The sequence below is a fragment of the Pygocentrus nattereri genome, chromosome 22 (assembly GCF_015220715.1).
Source record: "Pygocentrus nattereri isolate fPygNat1 chromosome 22, fPygNat1.pri, whole genome shotgun sequence".
NCBI classification, from domain to species: domain Eukaryota; kingdom Metazoa; phylum Chordata; class Actinopteri; order Characiformes; family Serrasalmidae; genus Pygocentrus; species Pygocentrus nattereri.
The window spans coordinates 14,754,123-14,777,119 of record NC_051232.1 but is presented as its reverse complement, the minus strand read 5'-3'; the positions used below and the strand labels follow the sequence as shown (position 1 = coordinate 14,777,119).

At 36.7% G+C, this 22,997-nt stretch overlaps 1 protein-coding gene across 2 annotated transcripts in view; it reads right to left on the bottom strand.

Annotated features, from left to right (window-relative positions):
* lrba (LPS responsive beige-like anchor protein) overlaps positions 1–22,997 on the bottom strand; it is a 350,478-nt gene that overhangs the window by 59,277 nt on the left and 268,204 nt on the right. For both annotated transcript variants that reach the window (XM_037532971.1, XM_037532972.1), the window contains 6 exons: positions 21,123–21,240; positions 20,071–20,173; positions 16,882–16,997; positions 16,024–16,136; positions 8,274–8,414; positions 4,196–4,315 (listed from right to left, as the gene is read on the bottom strand). In XM_037532971.1, the coding sequence (XP_037388868.1) occupies positions 4,196–4,315; positions 8,274–8,414; positions 16,024–16,136; positions 16,882–16,997; positions 20,071–20,173; positions 21,123–21,240 (711 nt within the window). The remainder of the gene's footprint in view (positions 1–4,195; positions 4,316–8,273; positions 8,415–16,023; positions 16,137–16,881; positions 16,998–20,070; positions 20,174–21,122; positions 21,241–22,997) is intronic.

The following is a 22,997-nucleotide window of genomic DNA, read 5'->3' as shown; positions in this document are numbered from 1 at the left end:
TCAGTGGAAAATAGGTGAAAAAACAGGAGTTTCCAACACTTGTACATTAAAAACTGATTAAAACCTAGAAAAAAGCTAAACAAAAAGCTACAGAAAATAGGACTCTTAACAACCACCTACAAAACCCAGTAGACCAGCAAAACTGTCACATCATATAAACTGTACTTAAAGTTTTCATCTTTAATAGAGAGGTGAAAATCAAACTCCTCTCTTGCTTCAGATCTGTGTTTTTGTCCATTCTTTGAACTCAACATTATGGGTCTGAAAGGATGTGTGTCTGTCAATAAGCCCTTAATGAGAAAACAAAATAAACAAGAACATTTGATCTAAAACACTGAAACTAGATATTTCAAGACTGAACTTTGGAGGTGTGGAAAAAGAATTCTTTGAATAACTGAAAGCGGGCCTCCAGAAAAGAATGGAAGCTGGTAAAGAGTTTCAGGGTAAAGACAGGACCTGCTAAATAAAAAAATGATAGTATATTTAGTTGTTGAGGCTTCTGTGTAGTTTTCTGTTAAATGAAGTTTGGTTTTTGACTTTTGCACAGAATTGTTTTGTGGTGTGGAAAATGAGTGTAATATTTACTACAATAGAAATTGTTTGTTTTTCTTATAAATTAGAACAATCAGAAAGTTCCTGCTGAGAGCCTGGAGAGTTTAAGGTACTCAAGCAGTAACTGGAAGAATTAAATTATGTAAACAATGTATTAATCTAACTCATGTCCAATGACTAGATTTTAATTCTAAAGTGATGAAATTTTGTAATATTTATGCTTGGATGAACATCTAACAGCTATATTTTTGATTATGAAGAATGGTTACACTTTCATTCCCAATCAAATTAGGATTTTATATTGCTTTATTTAAAATAAGTAATCCAATATAATTAAAGGACTGAATTTGATGATAAAATATGTGAAGAAAACCTAATTTTTTGGCTATATCATTTGACTGATTTACAAAGTTTCTTTAGATTTGTGCTCAGAGAACATATGGATCAAAATTAGTCACTACAGTCTGCTTTGTAGATGTATTTTTCATAAACCTACTTTCATAAAACCTGCCGAGTCTGTTCCCATTGGCACAGCAAACAATCAGTAGCAAAACACCACCAACAAATCTGGCTGATTAGGTTTATGTGTTTGAACGACCCCTGTTCCTAGCTTCACAGGAGTGAGAGTGGCCAATTAGGCAAGCAAACAAACATGGCCCATGCCTTTTCCCTCCCTTCTGTTCTGGCTCTCTTAAAACGGCAAGTCTTTAAAACAAAAAGGTCGGGGCTTTATGACGGCACCAGGCGCCCTGTGCTTCACCCGCGTAAATTCACCCCCTCGGCTGGCGACGCACAGACCCAGGAGCACTTAAGCGGCGGAGGGATAAGTACCGGGGGGCAGTGGAGCAGCTATTATATGCAGTGGCCTTGTGAGCAGGTCTGGTCAAAGGGCAAAACCTGTGATCCAAAATCCTGTCCTGCTGCGGGTCAGTGGAGAGGTGTGCCCCTCGGCCCCATCCTAGGCCCCCTATAATTCCCCTAAGGGGAAACTTCCAGCGGCCTTTTCTAGAGCAGGGGGCTCAGAGGGCTGAGGTCAAAGGTGACGCTGGATACTGGCATGGCTAGGACAGGATCAGCAGAGGCTTTAGGCCATTATTGCCCTCTTTAGCCTTAAACACAAGAAACTGCCAAAGGCTTTTCACCCTTTTGTAAAACGGGGGTAGGTAAGGAGGTAGAAACAGTTTAGCCAAAATAGCATGCTAATTAATATATCACAAACCTGGCAGACTGAACAATAACAAGAATCATAATCTATTACAAAGATTATTTTATAATTCTGTATTACTAAAGTAAAAAAAAAAAAAAAAAAAAGTGATCAGTGCCACAAATGAAGCTTAGATTTTGAAGCTTTTGCGCGTTCATTCAGGTCAATCCTCAGTAGAAATCCTGTTACACTGATCCGCAGTGACAACCTCAGACTGGCTTCTTTTGTAATCAAGTGTTAGACGGTAATGCGATCCACATGTTTTATTATGAAAAGGAGTGCAATCAGGCTAGAGGAACCATGAAGGAACGTAAGACCTGCACCAGCATAGCCTGAATGTGTCGTAATGAATATTTTAAAAGGTCTGGACACTTGTTAAAAAGTCTAACGGCCAGGGTTTCCATTTTCTATGTGCGCTAGCTTCAGTTTCGGACTGAAGGTGAAATGGCCCGAGGTTCATGTTAAGGTTACCTGGTATGGAGGGTCTTGTGGAGTTCTTTGGTGGGAAGGGGGCTTCGAAATCGAGATTAGCCAAAGGCTTTGATCAGAAAGGCTTGACGCTTTCATGGTAGCATGACAAGGATTGGTTGTGACCGTACATGTGCTGGGGTTCGTGTTTATGGAAGGGGCAATGGGGGCAGTAGGAGCAGAAAGTTGCTGGGTCTCTGTGGTTACGGCCCTAGCTCAGGCCCCAGTGGGCTCCGGTTACCCGGAGGAAGTGCGCTTGCTGCAGAAACGTCTAATCACGTAATGGCCTCCATATTGGAGAAACAGAAATGATGAAAAGCAAATACAGGGCCTGCACTGACTGATGCCTGATTGACAGGAAATACAAAACTGTGTGGCTCAATGTGCACGTGCGAAGAAATTTGAAGAAACTGTGAGTAAAAAATTTGGTCAAATTACATGTTTTGTGATTTTATAAGCAAAAATAACTTGACACATCCTCTACAGACAAACATGTCATTTTTTACAAGTTTTAGTGCATAATTTCTATTTATTTAATTAACATTTTGGGAAATAAATAAAATATTTTATATTATATAAAATGTTCCTTAACTTTTAGATAGGCCATATTTTGTTAATTTTTTTCCTTCAAATTCAGCAAATAAACAGTAACTGTGCATTAAATTATGCTGATGTGTGGTCTCTGTATAAGTTATTTACTCTTAGAAAATCAACAAATACACAGAATTTGAAAAAATGATGCCAAAATTTTTACACACGATCATGCAGAACTATGTAGACCAACTTTAGATTTTACATTTTTTTTACATTTACAGCATTTAGCAGACGCTCTTATCCAGAGCGACTTACAATCTAAGTGCTTTGTCAATCTAGAGAAAGTATCTTTGCTAGTTACCAATAAAGTTGAACGCAGAACTCTGTGCCATTCAATGCAATACAATATCAAACAATACAATACAATAAACTACAACTACATTCTTCAACGTCTTCCGTGCACCTTGAAGGATGGTGGGTCAAGCCAAGCTGTACTCGATGCTCGAAGGGCTCGTGGTACAGTTCGAGATTTCACCATTGCCATCAAGTAGGTAGGGGCTGGTCCATTTTTGGCTTTGTAGGCCAAAAATGTTTAGGGGTGCCATTTCTTTCCCACTGATATTACATTTACAAATATGCACATAAACTAAACAAAAGACATTTAATAAAACATCACATTTTATTTTGAATGAAAGATCAAAAGGATCAGCAATAAACATTGTTTTTACAGCCTGTTTAGCTCAGGTTTACCAGTGGTGCCAATATTAATCGATGGTATTTTTGGTATTAATTAAAGTATTTTTTTAAATATGACCATTAAAATATGCAAATATTGCATTAATGTGTAAATCTGTTTGACATCATCTTTTGTCATGAGTCACCCATTATGAGTTATGAAAAATGTACATTTTAGTCCCTTAGCTTTCATTTCATTACTTGAAGTCAGCCGCAAATAGTCAGCTACAAATTTGTTACCATGGATGCAAGATAACCCCTTTTTTACATATTTGCTGGAGTCAATGTTGTAAAATGATTAAAAAAAAATTTTTTAAGAGTTTTTACAAAAACTAAATGGCTAAATGTTACCCAAATCGTGGAATCACCCATATGATATTTAGGAATATTAAGCAGACTATCAGGTGTACACATGAGTAAAGCAATGCTATTTCTGTGTAGCTGTGAAGGCTAATGCATTTCAGATGTTTAAACTGCAATATTTACTGCAGCTTCTATGCTATACTTTCTATTTCACTTTCCCAAAAATTTTGTATCAAAGAAATAAATCTACAATATATTGTGACCATGTGGGCGGCACTAACTGTAATGCGATTTATTCACCAACGATTGTAGACCAACTATTGTGTGTAGTTTTTTTTATATAAATGATATAAATGTAACTTATTATTATTATTATTAGACCAGGTGTAACTGGTGTACCTTCACATCAGACGTGTCCCTCTGGCAGTTCCTCCAGGCTCTAGAGACGGAGGAGAATGTCCGGTCAGCATGGTCAAACTTTCCCCCTTGGAAATTCAGGAAAAGGGTTGTGAACGGCTCCTGAGAACATTTCAGAAGGCAAACAAATCAGAAAGGGCACATAGCAGCATCAACAGGATTAATCTGACAGGTAGTGACAGATTTCCAGTATGTCAACTTTTAGTTGTTTCAAAAACTCATTATTTCCATACTCCCACATATACATATTCATTTGTAGCAATTTGGGGTTTAGCATCTACCCATCAGGCAGGGTGGTACAGCCCCAGATTTCTGTTTATAATCGGTCAGTTAATGAGTGTGGTACAGTTGGTGAGAAGACAACAATAGCAAAAAGCAACAACAGCTGTTATACAAAGGTAGTATTTAATTTGCAATCCTTAATGTAAAAAAATCTGTGTACCTTCCTCTAATCCTGCTGCCCACTGAGCTAAGCAGGTTGTTTTGCTATTAACACCACAGAGCAGTGCAAGCTAATCCTGAATAAAGCTCAGTAAATTACTTCCTTTCTTGAGTTAAAAGCTCTAAATATAGAAACCTGTGGTTCCTCCAGCAAGACACTATCACTGCATTATTAACTGGATTCTAATCATACTTCTTCTTTATCTTCTTGGTGGAGAATCAATAGCAGCACAGTAGAAAAAATGGCCTAATTGCAGTCTATCCAGCTGAATTAGAACTGTTTCCAGCTTTGTGGAGCATCCGGCCAGAGTGGGTGATGTGTGCTTATATAATAAAGCGTTTGCTGAAGAGGCTTTACGATAAGCCTGATAATAATGTGAGGGATCAATTCAATGGCTCAACAGGGAGCGGGCATGAAAGTGAGATACTGTAACAATTACAGGCCCGGTCACCACTTACTGACCTCCCAAAACTGCACGTATTGCACTAGCTTTGTGTGCACTTCACTGGGTTTATACATCTGTGAGAAACCCTCAGGGGTTCTAGTTTTTCAGAGAAGGCCTAGTGATTTCTGGGAACCGTCTGTAGTCTAGTTTTCTAAAATATTTTTTATTTAATAGTATCATCAGGTTTGTTGCATTTAAACTGTGTGTGTATTATATTGACACTCTTATTTCATTGTTAAGTTTTGATTTGTGAGCTCTTCCATGGGTTAGGCCTTCAGGAGTTGGACTCAAGACCTTACACTTTAGATTAAAACTGCTACAAAATGAAATCGGAACAAAACTTTGTGTCTCCAAAATGGTAACTTTACAGGAGAAGGAAAAAAAACTATTGTACTTCTAAAGTAAGTCAGTGGAACTTCCCAAGCAATTCTGGGCCGTTTCTTTTGGTATATTTGTCATGAAATATATACAATGTAAATAGTAACTGGCATTTTCAAATTATGACAAAAACTGAAAAATGCCAAAAAAGGAGATACAAGGTTTTGTTCCGACAGCAATGATATGCTGCTGAGTTTTACAGGCTTTGAATGTTCACATTTAAACTGAAGAGGCCAAAATATTACATGCACCAGTGTTATAGCGTTTTGTACATTGCTGTTCTACAATTTGTAATTTGACTGTTCTCAGTAACCCCACTGTGTCCCAACATCTAGTTTTGTATGAAAATGTATTCAGACTGCTCTCAGTGGTAAATGTATAAATGATAAAAAAACATTAATAATAAATTAGGTGATAAAAACACACTGAATTACCTATTAACTATTTAACCAGGAAAGTTGATTAATAATACTGCATAAAGTATTATGCAGTGTACATTAAAACATGTTAACCATTTACTGCATGGTGTTGCCATTTGGGAACAATACACTTATTTGAATTTTTGCTTAAATATAATACAAAAATCAAAATCTTTCCCTTTATGTGCAAAACGGTGTAGTTTTATTTGGTTTAATGCCTCAGATAAAGTCAGTCTATACTTCTGTAGTCTATAATTTTTTGTCACATCTTTTGGTCAGTCTTCTATGAAATATTAGTTTTCACTAATAAAGCAAGTTTAAATGTTATTTTTAGATTTGATATAGAACGATAATAACACAAATGTTTATTCATCATTGGCAATGGAACTGCAATCTACAAAAGACACAAAGGGATAAATTAATACACTGCTACTGGACACAACTGTTGATGTTTTTTATGAGTATAATTATTTGCATATTTCTGTGCATTTTTAAAACGTATGTATATTTGGCTGTTATGCAGATGATTTGTTTCATGTCTGGAAGATGAATATGGACTATAGAATGATATTAATTTACTCTCATTTAATGTATTTCAGATTGCAGCTCCACAGTTGCATGTTGTTGTCATATGGCACCAAAATGCAATGTTTTTATAGATTTCTATAAATTAATGAAACAATTTTTTTTTTTTACATATTTTCTATATTTTAATTTATGCAGTAATGGGTTATGGCTATTATAATTAACATATAATCTATTTAGACATCTGAACTGAAAATTATTATTACAATCTTGTTTAGGTGTATATAATTTAAATGAAGCTCTTTTGTGTTATGTTGTGTATGTCTGTATTTCCAGGAGTGCGTATGTGTTCTGTATTGTGATGCAGCCAAAGCAAATTTCCATAAATCCAACTATACTGCACTGTATATGTACTGCCTTCTATATAAATATATAAATATATATAAAGTATTTGATTACAATTATTTTGTAATGAGCTCAGTAAATCATGACATCTTACATTTAACTGGTATGTTATGATTGTTTAAAAATACATTAAATACATAAAAAAATTGGTTAATTATTTATATGGTAGTGCAAAATGGACAATAAAAACAGCAACCAAGATTTTCATGGATTTTTAAATTTCAAAATAGCCTGAGAATTTCATTTGGGTCAAAAATGAGTGCAATATTTTACTGAATATTCTTATAGCTTACGCTAATATTTAAAAATCACAATTTTCAGATCAACTTATCATAATTTAACCTTGTATCTAATGATGTGCTAGTTTACTAATACAGTTTTATACAGATGAGAATAAATTTTTTTCAGTATTCAAGTGTGCATTTTCAGTATAAGAGATCCTCTCAGTATGCCTTGGTTATGAGAATAGCTTTGTGTCTGTGTGCTGGACCTGTGAGGGGAGGGACAATGAAATGAGCAATGTGTTGTGAATTTGTTAGCATGCTGATAAGGCTCGAATTTCAGCCTAGCGTAAATCACTCTGACTTAGCACATGCACACATAGCCAATTATAAACAGCAATTAGCCATGATGTGCAGGGCTGTAAATCATACGATGAGTGCACTGTTAAACAGTCCGCTCTAGAGTACTGTGAACACCATGACGGTCTGAACGCTTATGATTCAGACTGGTTTAGGGTGATGTGCTGCAAACACAGTAAGCTCCTGCTCAAGAGTGGCTTAAACACTAATTTAAAGCACAACTCTGACAACTTTTAGTCATACAACAAAAACCGTTAGCGTAGTTAAATATAGATAAAAGCACTGTAATATTGTTTATGCTAACAGACAGACTTAGTTCAACTACTATTAAGAGTTTGGCAGTTCATATGAATGTGAATTTTGTGATTCTCTGTAGCTACTTTAAAGCAATATCATACTTCATATTGTGTTGCATCAAAATGTATTATATTATTTCATTATAATGCATCAGAAATATAATTGTATCACATTGTGCTATAATGTAACATATTGTACTATTTCATAACATATTGTGTTGTATCACAATTTATCAATGACATACTGCATTGTATACTACTGTGTTATAGTGTATGATATCATAGCATATCATGTAGATTGTATTGTATTCTTTCATCTTTAAAACTGTAATGCTGAACGTTCCAAAAAAATGGAAAATGAAAACAGGAACACTTTCAGGAACTCCTTTTTGCTGTAACAAAAAGTATGTTAAAATGAGACATCACCATATTGTATCAACATAAATTATGAGTTCTATGCATCCTTTCACCTTTAGTTTTATACTTACAGAGCACTTCTATATAGTAGGCATAACTGATATCAGTGTACATGTCATGTAGGCTTGTGTACTTGTGTGTGTAACACTCACAATCCTCAGCAGCCACATCATGGTGAAGCTAGCAGTGGAGTAGTGTGTGCCATAGTGGAATTTGGGCACCTGTTCATCTTCCCATGATTCATAGCGATCAGAAAAGAAGGCTGCTCGCTTCGGGTTCAGGGCACCAATTGGCTTTTAGGAGAGAGACAGACACAAATAAATACCATTTCTAAATTCATATTGAGAGTGTCTATAATGTGTAACTTCACAATGATCAGATTAAATTCATTACTATTGCAATTTGTTTAGGAAACAATTCAATTAAACATAAATTGACTTTATTTACTTTGGTATGATTCACAGTTATGTTTTAAAATAAGAGATGCCACTAATTTTAGTATTTAGTATTCAATTTAGTATTCAAAAGGATCATTATGAAGACAGTGAAGAAACATTTAAAGGTATAAAGAACCATAACATAATGTAACACAATTTAAGTGCTTTTTACATCTTGTGGAGGTTCTTTAAACGTAAAAAAAATATTCACACTTCTGCAATTTGTTTCTCTATTTGGTTCTCTAAAGAACAAAAAACCGAAAGCTTCATGTAACCAAAAATGGTTCCTTCCGTGCACTGTGCAAATATCACCCTTTAGGCACTTTTACTTTTTTTAAGAGTGTAAATGCGTACCTGTTGGACGTGCGACCTCACAATGAATCTATTCAATCCGATCATGATTCATGTAGTAAATAACTCAATTAATCAATTGATTCACTGCGATTTGATTCAGAATACATATTATCATAAAAATATAATGTATACACAAGTGTAATTGAAGGAACTGTTTACACAGTCAGTGAATATAGAAAATAAACAAATTCCCTGTGTTCTCCTAGTGTATGTGCACGTATATCTATGTACCTAAAAGCTGTGTTTTTATTTATTTATTTTTTTTGTGAAAGAATCATCACAGACAAATGAAGGGCGGTCACTGGGCATTCCTCAATATGAGGGTTTTGTTAGTGTAAATGTTTTATTTTTATTTGCTCCGGTGTTTAGTGCAAATGGAATCAGAACAAAGGGAATATATTCCAAGTCTGCAGTGGAAACCTGCATGAATACTGGATAATGTTATTTTGAGGATCAATCAGATTCAGCAGTGTGTATAAAAAGCCCCCCGCAGCTGACTGGAGGAGAAAAATAACAAATGAATCACAGTCGTATACTGAAGTGTAGCTTTAATAACTCCATACAGCTGCAATGAGCTCTATTACTCTATTGATCTGGTGCATTAATTCTACATCGATCTGAAAAAGCCAATAGATTCTGCAGCCGTGGAGCCCATTATTTAAATTCTCCTTCATAAAGAAGCTTATTGTCCTGCTCAATCTTTATTACATCTCCTGCCGCTGATCTAAAGGAATGATGCTCTTCTTTAAAATGAGAGAAGGATGCAGATTGATTTTGCACTGTAGCTAATCTACCATTCAAACTGCAGTTCTGTACTGATCTTAGCACTCAGTTTATATTACAATACCTACATTTAGAGTGAGTTATACAATAAAATCTAATGAGAAACTGTAGAAGACTTAGTTAATATCATAATACCTACATTTAGAATGAGTAATTAATTAAACAATTCAGTTTACATAGTACAAAAAAGGATGAAATTTAATTAATTAGTGTTTGTACAAAACATCTCTCATGCACTTACATATCATGTTTTAATAAATTTAAAACTACAAAAGAACTCATTCATGGGCAGAGCTTAGATCGATTGCCTCATTTGCATTCCTGAGATTCCTGCACAAGCATACGAGTGTGTGTATTCAAATGGCGTAAGCCTATGCCTGATTTAACCATAAAAGGTTAATTATATTCCTCTAAGCCCAACAGACTGATAATTAAATCTGGGTTAGATTCTCTTAATAGAGGATTTGTAATCTTAAATACCAAAGCCTCAATTATACTCATTTAAAATGTAATAGACTTGTGTTACATGCGCTGTATGTGGCTGTGCTGCGCTGACAGTGATGCACGGCAGTGCGGTGCTGGTAGCAGTCGTGCTGAGCACACACGCTGAATTAAACATTACAGAGATTCCGCTGATTTATTGGGGCAATAACGGTGCCCTCATTAAAGAAAGAAAAGAGCATGAAGGATAAAAAATGCCTCTGTCACACCGCAGCGTGAGTGAGTGTGATCTCAAGAGTCCTCTGAATTGTTTACTTCCCTAAATTAGCAGCGCAGGCGTGCAGCTCTGATGGGATTCTCAATTTGACAGTGCTGTAGATCAGGGGCATCCTGGCTCTGTCTCAATCCTCAAGCTCCCTCATTCCCTATTCCCTTTCCATGTACCCTAGTTCCCTATCTGTATCCTGTTCCAATGTGTCGCTGTCCAACATACACTTATCAGGTCCCCTTATCCTCATCCTCATTCCCAATACCCAGTTCATGTCCTGTTCATGTCCTTTCTCTATACCCTTCAGATTTCCACATCTCATTGTCCTCTACCCCACACTCTTTCACATGTGCCTTTGTCCACTTTCCTTTCCTTTCCCTTGTCACCTGTGTTCTCATCTCATTCCGTGTACACTTGTCCTCTGTATTAATTTCTCTTTCCCTCATCTTCTATTTCCTTTCCCCCGTCTGCTATTACCTCTCCTCAGTGTTACTTGCCTTGCGCCCATGTTCATTGTCTTCTCGTACCCCACCCTCTTTCCCTGTGCTCTCACCCTCTGTTCCCTTCTTATGTCCCCTCATCCAATGTCCTCTGTCAGCTTCCCTAGTGCACTTATCCACTGTTCCCTTCCCTCATGCCCTCATTCTCTGTCACCTCTTGTGTCCTTATCTCCTATAGTCCCTTGTTCCAGGTCCCTTCCCTTCTGCCTTCATCCTGTGTCTTTCTCCTTTCCCTCATCCTTTGTCCTATTCCCTTTGTCCCCTGTCCCTTTTCCTCAGTGCTTTCTTTCCTTGTTCCCTTCCTGTGTATGGTACAGGAGTGATGGAGTGAACCAAGTAACTGGGCTAATACGCTCTGGTTCTGGAAGTGCTGCTGAATATTTCTCCACTGACAGCTCAGTAAATGTATTTTCACAGTGGTTTTAATTAGACTGCAAATCAGGCCTTTCAAATAGAAGTGCTGGCTGCTAGCACCACAACATCGAGCTCTGAACCATCACACAGCCTTACAGGTCCTCCCGGCCTGTGTTGTAAAACCACTGAAGATGGTTCAGAACGCTGCAGCGCGTCTGGTCTTTAACCAACCAAAACGGGCGCATGTCACCCCACTGCTCATTGAGCTCCACTGGTTACCGGTTGCTGCTCGTATCAAATTTAAAACTCTTACGATTGCCTACAAGGTGTTAACAGAGCAGGCTCCTTCCTACATGCACTCGCTCCTAAAGGCTTACAGCACCGCCCGGCCATTGCGATCCTCCAATGAACGTCGCTTGGCTTTGCCAAACAGTCACACAAAGCAATCGAGACTGTTCTCATACTTGATTCCCCAATGGTGGAACAAGCTACCTCCCACTGTCAGAGCAGGGGCATCCCTCGCTATTTTTAAGAAACTCCTGAAGACGGAGCTCTTCATGGAACACTTACTCTGATCGCCTCTTGCAAATCTAACCACTACCAACCTCATCTCCTTCTTGCCCTCCTTCCCTTCTCTACCCTGCTATTACCCTTTGGCCTCCTTTAAGGCCTGACTATGTCTGTTCTATGTACCACATTATTTGTAAGTCGCTTTGGATAAAAGCGTCTGCTAAATGTAATGTAATAGTAATAATAATAATAATAATAAAATGTTGTTTGTAATTCAATACAATTCAGTTTTAAGTACTGAATTAAATTAATATTTATTTTTTTATTCTTTGAGGTGTTGCCTCAAAAAGAATCAATGGTTTTGTACATATCTAATACTTTCTGCAGCACCAAGCTCAATAATGATGGGTTAATTTTGTTACCTTACAGATCTGACCCTGACCAGCAAAATTACAAACTTTTTTTTAACATTTCTGTTATTTCAGTGTCAAAAAATGACAAGAATTCGATTTCATCAAACTCAAATCACACAACATGAATGTGGCATGGGTTAATGATTTGCAATCTGCACTTTACACAGTTTTTCCTCCCTTCTACTGAGCAGTCACCCACTGTCTCCTTCCAGTGAGTTCTCGTCCATTATCCCTTTCCTGTGCCTCCCTCATTTACCCATCCCATGCATGCTACCTTCCATGCCCTCATAAAATAATTTATTACAGTGTATAAACATAGAGTACTTTCTTTGGCGGCAGCAGCAGGTATGAAGTTGTGTTAGTGTTAGAGGTACTGTCAGTGCAGAGCGGTGGGACAGAGGGGTTAGAGTTTATGATAAGAGAGCCTGTGAGGTCGAGCTGGCATAAATTTGAGGTGTTCGTTTTTCCGCTGAGGTGGGATGACAGTGTCTCGAGTCCACAGCAATTTCACACCCACCTCACTCCTTCCCCCCAGCCCCCAATGTCAGGGGTCTCACATGACCTGCTTCTATCACCACGACTACCAACATATTACAGAGACCATGTTGTTACAGTCCGATGGTCCCACACTGATATCATCCACATGAATAAAACTCATACATACAGAAGATGAGCATGAGAAGGTATAGTGAAACTGGGAAAAAATGCTCTGACTCTCTTTTGTTATTTTCTATCTTTTGTTCTTTTTTTATCTCATTCTCCTCTTACTGTCTTCTCATTCATTAGTTTCTCTCTCGTCTACCCTTTCATTTTTGCTCTTTTCTGTCTTCCTTTTGTTCTTTCCTTTCTCTCTTCTTTTTGCTCCTTTCTTTCACTCCGTATGTGTTTGTCTCTCTCCCTTTCATTCTTTCCTCTTTCTCTGTCTCTCATATAGTATACAATTTAATACCAAAAAATTCAGCGCATATGAAATCTCCATTTCTCCAAATTTCAATCTCCAAATTTCTCCATGATTTAGTTATGATTCAATTACAACCTTTTTGAAAAGGGTCTCTTCTATTGTTACAGGCTTGACATCATAACAGTAGAATAATGCTTATTGGTGCTGTATACAACCCTTCTCAAAAAGGCTCCATATAGAACCATCTACAGCACATTCTCCATCTATCTGAAGAACCATTTAACAATTGAACATTTAATTAAGCAAAGGGACCTTTGCATTTAATAACTCTATACAGAATTTGCTAATAAACCATTAAAGAATCATCATTTTTAGGAGTGTATGATTCATTTAAATTTGTTTACAGTACACAGTGTCACATTTTGTGCATATGATAAATGACAAGCATATCTTACATAGACTGTATGGCTTTATTTTCTATAAAATAAAATACAAAGGTCAGATCAAATTGTTATTGGCCAATACTCAACATTAACATATTTGGATCTGATCTGGGTTATAAAAAAAAGATTGGGACATCCCAAATTAACAGCGTTCACAACAAAAAATGTGAATTAAGCACTTGAGTTTATGCTTAATTTGTTTGGAAATGATTTAATCGAGTCAAAACAGCACCAGGGCAGTAAATCAGCACAGAAGAGTCATGTGCCAGCCATGTTTCTGTTAAATTGAGTAAATGTAAGTTTTTAAGCTGTAAAACTCATCTCTGTCCGACGTCCATCTTCCATTAGCACTTTCTCTCTGCTCTGCGCTCTGATTTATTCTGCCATTTTTCTGACGGAGGCTATTTCCTCATTCCATCATCCACTGTCCTCCCTCTGCTGGACTGCCCTTAGGGGGAATGGATGGACATTTCAGAGGGACTGGCATGCTTTCACGCAGGACTTAGGAGGGTTTAAACATGCACTGATTGCGGCAAAACTCACAAAGAGCATTCTTTTGGAGGAGTTTCATACAGGAGGGATTCAAAAAGACAAGAAAAGATCAGTGCAAAAACACACTGAACATTACAGAGCATCAGCACAGCTCAGCTCAGCTCAGCAAAGCAGGAGTAACTACTCTCTGATGTTCACTCTCCCAGCTCTCTTATGCTGTTTACATCTTCAATCACTTGTTTCTACATTCTGTGCTTGTCAGTAGAATAGGTTATATTTTATTATGATTTGAATTTGATGAACAGTGTGTACAGTTTTGTTTTGCAGAAAGAAAGAAAAAACATCCTTTCCATTTTTTGCTGTTTTTTTGCACAATGGAAATCAGATGTATATGTAATTCATTTAGTAACTGTAAAAATCAAGGATAGTCAGTCTGGGGTGGACTGATTTTCTTAAAAATGCCATTTGATATCTAATTTCTACAAGTTCTCAGCCTTATTGGTGTTTTTCTCAGTAGCCAATCAGAAAGCAGTAGCCTGTCTGAGAGTTTAGCGAGTATGTAGATTTGCATTTAATCAGCAGAGCAATGAGACTGAAGAACATGACTCAAGAAGACTAATGGTTTTATAAAGCAGAAGCATTTATATAATAAAAGTAGTGGGCTGAGAATTGAGCTCCGAGGAACACCGCAGGAAAGATGAGACTGATCAATTCAGGTGTTATAAATTTTGCTCTTCTCTGTGTCTATTTATCTGTAATCTAATGATCGATAATGATCCTTTTTTGCTTTGTTTTCCTTTCTCCTTTTTCTTTGTGCATTTTACTCTGATGTGGTCCCAATGTGTTGATTTGTCTACCAGATAAGCAAAAAACAACAAAAAAATCTTCAAAAACTAAAGTAAATAAGCAGCAAAGGCAAGTGCAGGACTGTGTGGTGATTTATGGGTGAAGAAGTGAAGCAGGTTACACTCAAAGACAAAGGCAGGGCTGAAACGATCTGTAGGGGGGTTAGCCCAAACACAGCCCACATTAATTGGCTCCTTGGGGAAAGCGAGCAGCCAAAGAGAGAGAGAGAGAGAGAGAGAGAGAGAGAGAGAGAGAGAGAGAGTTGGGGGAGGGTAGATATGACATCAAATGCAAACAACTGCAGGAACTACAACTCTCCGTCTCCCCCTTTCTCTCTTTCTCTCTCTCTCTCTCTCTCTCTCTCTCTGCTTCCTGCTCACCTGTTGAGTTCATAGACCTGCAAGCTGATTGTCTTATAGTAAAACACCATATGATTTCACACATCAACTGAATTTTATATTTATGCAGCTTCATGAAATGTAATTGTTTTATACTGTTAAAGAGTCACATACTGTGCAAAAGTGCAATCACTGTACACATACTGTGTCAGTTGTATACAGTGCTAGGAACCTGATATTATGATATAGTTTGATTTTAGAAAGCTGTTTATCTGAGCAGTAATAGCTTTTTGTTAAGTTTTTCCCCCTAATATGTTCAATTCAGCAAATAAATAGTAATTGTGCATTAAACTTATGCAGTAACTTATTTTTACAACAAGGCATGAAATCTAACTAGGGAGAACAAATTTATCTATTTATTTTTTAAAGCACAGCATGTAGAAAAATAAATAAATATAACAAATAAAGGATCACTAAATTTGAGCTATTGTTTTTTACCTGTGTGTATTTTAACCTTCACAGTTAGAATGGTTATATTATTTATAATATTTTAAAATAGTTAAATAATGCACTGAATTTACTTCACTAAAATGTGTACCAGAGTTTACATAAATATAACATAGTATATTAAACAATTCAGATTCAGGTTTGCTTGTCACTTACTTTTGGCAATAACTGTTATTTTACCTGATGTACCTGAACCTGTATAAAGGTTTCAGATTAATAAAAAACTTTAATTACTTACTTTTGTCCACAGGTTTTAATGTTCAGTGTTTTCTTCATGCGGCAATGATGTATTGATCTGAGTGAGTAAGTGAGTACCTTGGACAGGTCTCTGTAGTTGCTGGGCAGTGTCAGGTCCAGGTCCTCAGTGTCATAGTTGGTGATGACCCAGGGGAACACAGGGTACTGATTCAGATCATTGTATGTTCGACCTGGAAATGGTTTATTTAAAAAAGGTGTTTAGGCTTTTTATCCTCTCTTTTCTTTACACACTTCAACATTGTGTGGAGGGTATTATGGACAGCCATTTTTGTAAGATGTGCGGTATGAAGAACCTTTTTGTACACGTAAAGGTTCCAGGAAGAACCCTTAAATTAATATATGTGAAGGTTCTTTAAGCCCTAAAAAGTTTCTTTACACCTTCTTAAATATGGTTATTTAGAGAACTAAAAGTGATTCTTCTGGTACTGACCTTTGTGCCACGTTTATTTTTAAAAGTGCACAGTATAGAATTTATAATAAATAATAAACTAAAACCTTTAAGTATAACACATCTAAACAGTTTACAAGATTTAATACAAATTATTAACACATGCTTCCACAGTTTTGAATGCGAGCATGCATAAAAGAAATAAAATACTTTTTATTTCTAAGTAGTTGGCAATTGTTCAGTCACATTACTGCAGACTGTTCTATTGTTTAGATATTTAAAGGTTAACTAAAGTGTAGTGTAAGTAAATGTTGTTGATTATAAATAGTGTAAAGTGAATTCATGAATGAAAGGCCAGTGACAGCTAATATTCACAAATAATCAGTGTCAGCATTGTGTTGTGAATACCAGCATAAAACAATGTTTAAAATATTCAGCATGTGTTTTTCAGTGATGATGCAGTATTTCTGAGTAGATGAGTGGAAAACTGTGGTGATCACTAACACAGCTGTTTATCAGTGCTCTACCTGAGATGGTGTTGAGGAAGATGAGGTACTCAAAGTTTGAGATTTCTCGTCTCTGCCAGCGTTGAGTCATGTTAGAGGCTTTAAACAGCTGTTTAGGACTGGCCAGAGAGATCCTCCTGCATCAGAATAAACAAAATAATAATTCAATGCAATATCAAATATAGTCACAATGTGTCCTGAGACTTTAACATTCAACAAAGTAAAGGATATCCTGAATATAGAATAGTATTACTGTATCAGATAATATTTACAAACACATTAATTTGTTAATATGTGCCATTACTTTTGCATAGATAACATTTTACATTTTTTTTCCCTGAAATACGTGAAATTCAGTAAATAAACAGTAACTGTGCACTAAAATGTGCAGAAGTCTCTTTTCTGTAGAGGATGTGTTAACTTATTTTCACTTACAAAATCAACAAAATAAGGGTGCAAAAACATTCTTTGGAGTTAAACAGAAAATCCGTTTGGAAAAAAATTATATATTATTATTATTATTTTGCCCTGCAATGGACTGGCGACCTGTCCAGGGTGTATGCTGCCTTCCGCCCGATGACTGCTGGGATAGGCTCCAGCACCCCCCCCGCGACCCTGACGGAGAAGCGGCTTGGAAAATGGATTGATGGATGGATTATTATTATTTATCGATAACATTATGGTGCAAAACGGATGTGCTTGAACTGCAGTCCCTTTTCCTATTGGATCTGCAATCTAAAGAGCATCATCATTCATAAATTAAGCAACAGAGTGTGTTATCTTCTTAACAACATCACACCATAGATCACAACAGCTGTGTTGTTGTTTGTGATAACACATGACCTCGAGTGTTCTACTGGTTTCATACAACAGTTAAATAAATAAAGTAAGAAATAAATAAACTGGGCTGTGAACGTGTCATTTAATATGTTGTTTTAATGTTAGCAGTTCCTTCCACCAAATTATAGTTACTTAACAAGCAGCTTGTGGCTACATCAGAGTAACGAACTCCGCTCACTCGTTGCACAGAATGCTGTACGCCTTGTCTTTTGAAGTATGGACTGAGCCACATAACTGACGCAATATTTAGTTTTTGTTGGATCAATATTAATGTTCTTTTGGTCTAGCCAGTCTGTAAAGCATCTTACAGGCCATTTTGTTTGCCAAGTGGTATTCGGTTAATTTCTGGCTATTTCCAGGTTGTTTAGGTGTTCTTCTGTCACAGCTGCCGGCTGAAAAGCTTCCTCACTGGTAACGACAGTTTTGAATTTAGTGCAGTATCTCCAGAGTCTGACTAAATAAGCTGTAGGTCAAATGTAATCTTAAAAGTATCCATTTTCTGTTTAAGCGTAAGGTAAGAAGTAAAAACATTCAAATGGCTTAAGCGTCTCCTACAGCTGTCAAAGTCGTTGCTTAGCAGTGGCATCTCAGTGGAGTGACACAGTGTTTGTGCCATGTGTTTATTTTGCCATGCAACGCTTTTCAAGCTTGTGTGGCTGGAAAGAACTACTGTAGAAAAACAGTATATAATATATTTAATGTATGTTTACTACATTTCTATCTATCTATCTATCTATCTATCTATCTATCTATCTATCTATCATATAAAGTATGCTGTGTATAAGGACAAGTGCAGATATAAGGTGTCCTGACCGCAGTGGAATTGTGGGAAAAGGCAGCTGGGTGATGGTCTACAGTCTTGGCTCAGGTTTGGACAGAAAAATAAATGACCTTGCAGCCCATTAAAACAACGGCAAATTAGAGAATTCATCACTGCCACAGTGCGGGATTACAGTCATTAGAGCTCTGAACGACCTGCAGCCCAAATCACACCCAAACAACACTGGCAGCCAGAACACCACCCATGATCCAGGAATGCTCTGGGAATTTCAGGGAAAAGGTGGAAAAGGATGCTGGAAGTAGGCATGGTCATTCAAATATACATATATCTGAACTTATTTATATATTACAAACTATACAATAGTTAGTTCCAATGGCATAATCTGACTTGCTGGGAAGAGTTCTAGCTGTGCTATCTGACATAACTGCATATTTTCCTTAGTTTATTTATTAATTTATATCTTTATTTGACAAAGCTGAGCTAAACCAGATATTGACTCAGTTCGTTGGCTCTATCTGTAACTGTGCAGCTTTGTATAGGATATTATCTCTCTTCAATTTCTTATGACATGAACATCCAAAAATGATCACACCTACATTTTCTGGCTCCTGAAAGAAAGAAGACAAATTACAACAAATGTATTTCAAAAATGTCAACAAGCTGCACTGAGCATGATGACTCAGAAAGACAGATCAAAGACATCTTAGTCATTAAAGAAACAGCTATACAGTGCAAAACGTGGACACCTTTCTAGGTTTTATTTCGCAGGTATATAGTTAAAACAAGGCAAAACCACACCAAATCTCTTGCTTTCAACTCATACCTGCCACCAACTCATAACCGTGATGTTATTTCTGATAAAACAATCCCTGCTGCTGTTCTGCTGCTTAAATCTAAATGAAATATACTATAATGTAATTGTATTTAGTATATAATACAATTCTGTATGTGTAAGTGGACATTTTAGCCTGCATATCACAGCTATAGGTTGTGGTATGTGTGCAGTCAGACTTATCCTGCAGGTGCTCTACACTCTCTGTTTATATCACGGAGGGACATAAATAAATGATGTGAATTGTGTTTATGTGAAGGCAATTAGACTGAGTTACACCAACACACCTCACTAACCCACCCCCCCCAGCATACATACACTCGCACCTCTACACTCTTATTCACATAAACTTCACTCAAAAACTGCCAAAAAACTGAACACACATCATTTATAATATTAAACACACACTATTTACACAAAGATGTACAGTTACAGACTAGAGAGAGAGAGAGAAAGAGAAAGAGAAACAGAGAGACAGAGAAAACAGCGTGAGAGAGAGCAAAGAGGGAAAGAGTGAAAGTAAAATGAGAAAATGAAAGCGTAAAGTGAGACAGAGTAAAAATAAAAGAGAGGGACAGAAAGTGATAGAGAAGAGAGCTGGGATGATAGTCTTGTTCTACAGTTTCTCATCTAAATGTAGATGTTGTGATATAAAGTGAGTCTGTTCTACAGTGTCTTATTAGGTCAGAAGGGATTTTGTGAGAGGAGCTCAGAGAGGGTGATTGCTGATTGCTAATATCCTGGTCTGTTTGTATACCTGGTCTGTGGAAGACCATAATTAGTGCCCACTCCAACTCTGGGCAAGCAGTGGACCACCTTCTTCACCGTTGCTGCATCCATGAAGTTAAACATCACTGCAGCTGAAACAAAAACATACACAGAGCTAGTTAAACACACTTCTTACTCAGTCTAAATTTCTCTAAATTGCTTTTCATATTTTTTTGGTCTTTAATAATTTAAAGTTAAATCTTTTTTATAATTGAAACCTAAATGTCTTAAAATTAAAGTTAGATCTCACTCCTTCGCTAATTGTTGCAACACAAATAATTACTAATGTAACAAAACCCTGTACCACTAAAATAGTAACTTTAGAGGAGAAAAATAAAACATTTAGATTAGTCTTAATTAAGGTAACAAGATTTTTCAAGTCTTTTTGGATAAGGTCTGTTAACTCATCATGCAATTCTCATGAAATGTAAACAGCAGCTGTTTTTTTTTTCAAATTATGTTTAATATATATTTATATGTATAACTTTAAAATAACTTAAAATTAAAAATGCACATAAATAGAGAAACACAAAGGAATGTTTTATTCTTTTATATGGTAAAGGTACCATAACACGCTCTTTGAACAATACCACAGAAGAGCCAACTTTGTTTCCCTTAAGAAGCATATGTGGAAAAGAGATTTGTAAGGGGTAAAGAACAATTTCAAAGAACCATGACATAATGTGAAGAATATATCCTCCTAGGACCTTTACATTATGTGACAAAAGAATTCTTTCTGGAATGTTAATTTTTAAGAGTGCCCTATAACTGAATATGGGTAAACTTATAAAGTTGAACTGGCTTGATTCTAAGATTGTGGTTCTAAGAAACCATTACAGAACCTTAAAACATTAAGTTTTTTCTTCATCATACATGATTTGCAACAATGGTTCTTATCATATTCCAACCATAGTTATGGTTCCTTTATCAAATCAGTAAACTTTTCATAATTTCTTCTCCACCTGTGTATAGGCTAAATAAATCAGTTCTAGCTTATTTTAGTTCAGCTTAGATCAACTACTACAGTTTCAAAGCTCTTACTCCTGTTGGCCATGAAGATCTCCAGCGACGTGTTCTGCAACAGATAGCGCCTAGAGAAAATCGCCCGAATCTCTGTAAACAGCCATTTACCATGTAGACCCTCTGTATATGCCAGAATCTACAACAGACAGAAAATGAACACAGCAACATGAGTGTGGGATAAAAGAGAAGGGAAGAGAAGAGACGGGTAAGGAAAGAGAAGGTAAAAGTGTGAGAGCAATGCTGGTGAATGCAGTAGAAGAAGGTGGAGGTGTCTGTGTCTCATTCATCACGGTTCTGCTGCTGTGGCTCAACGGCAGCAGGATGAATGTTCAGTATTGATCAGCTCTCATGAAGGAGAGATTCTTTAAAGAGCAAAATGGGTGCCATTCACGCGCTGTAAAAGAGGGGACAGCTCACTAAAAGGTGATCAGTGGCACATGCTGGAGCTAATCAATCAGCTTTTAACCTTCCAATCAATACAGGAAAGACAACTAGGGATTCATCATCACGCTCTCTGACACTTTATACACTGCTCATATGATTGAGAGATACACTACTGTTCCAGAATGTGGAATCATTTATTTTTTTTAATCATTTCTCTTATTTTGCACACAATAACACAGAAGCCCTAAAAGTTTTAAATTTTTTATTTACACCATTTCCCTGTTATTTTTATTATTTGTTTTGTCTAGACATTGAAGTCATCTTCATGAACACTGCTTTTTCTTGAAATTCTAAGAATTTTCTTGTTACACTGTAATAATGACAAATATCTTAAAGACTCAAAAAAAACAAAATTATTTTGTGTATCATTAAGTAAACAAAAATATGTGAAGCTACGGCCTTTAAGTCTTACATAGTACATATAAGGGAAAATTACTCTCAGTTAGTAAAATATGCAACATAATGTGCATCTAACACAGGTGTTAGATCCCCTATTTAAGATTTCAGATTTATATATAATGAATATATGATGTTGCATGTTGTTAAGCATTTGTTCTCAAAGTGGTATATATGAGCTGCATTATGAATTAAAGGGAGATAAATAGAGGTCAGCTCTGTGTGAGTGGAGTGGAGGCAACTTGATTTTTCTATAAGGTGTGGATGAACAACTGTTTCAGTATCTGTATCTGTTGTCCAGTAAAGATTTTTTAGGGCCTCGTCACTGCACCATGGGCCCCAGTGTGATTGCCCTATTTGACCCCCACTAGTTATGCCACTGTTTGATGAAACAACTATGAAGTGGACTACACACAAATGAATGTTGTCAAAGTTACACTATTAACAGCAATACAACATTAAAGCAACTCATTTTCTTAGTTTGATGCTTCAATGCATATGTAGGAGTGCAGGCTGCCCAGCTGCAGCATACTGTATGGTGCTCTGATAGAATCTGTGACTGTAGTGCTGTTGTTCAAATACAGCTTTTAGATGTTTTTAAAGCAATGTTCATCAGACTACCCCACGGTGCCCACGGGAGAACTATACAATTATACAAGTCAACCAGCAGCAAACTAACAAAAGCAACTACAAAATGAAGCCGCAGTTCCACTCGAGAGCCTCCAGTGTAACAATCCATAAGCTACATGATCAACAGCAAGACCAAGAGGCTTCTGTATAGCCAAATAGATTGAGTTCTGGTGTTTCAGACACACTCATTGCTAACAGGTGTATAAAATCAACCACACTGCCATGCAGCCTCTATAATGCAAAGACTGTCAGTAAAAAGACTCGTACTGAAGAGCTCAGTAATTTTTAAAAGGCACTGAAATAGGTTGCCAGATCTATACTTGATCCGTCCCAGTCATAATAAGTGCTATTATTGTGAAATGGAAGCATCTTGGAACCACAACAGCTTAGCAACGAAGTGTTAGCTTACGCTAAATCACAGAG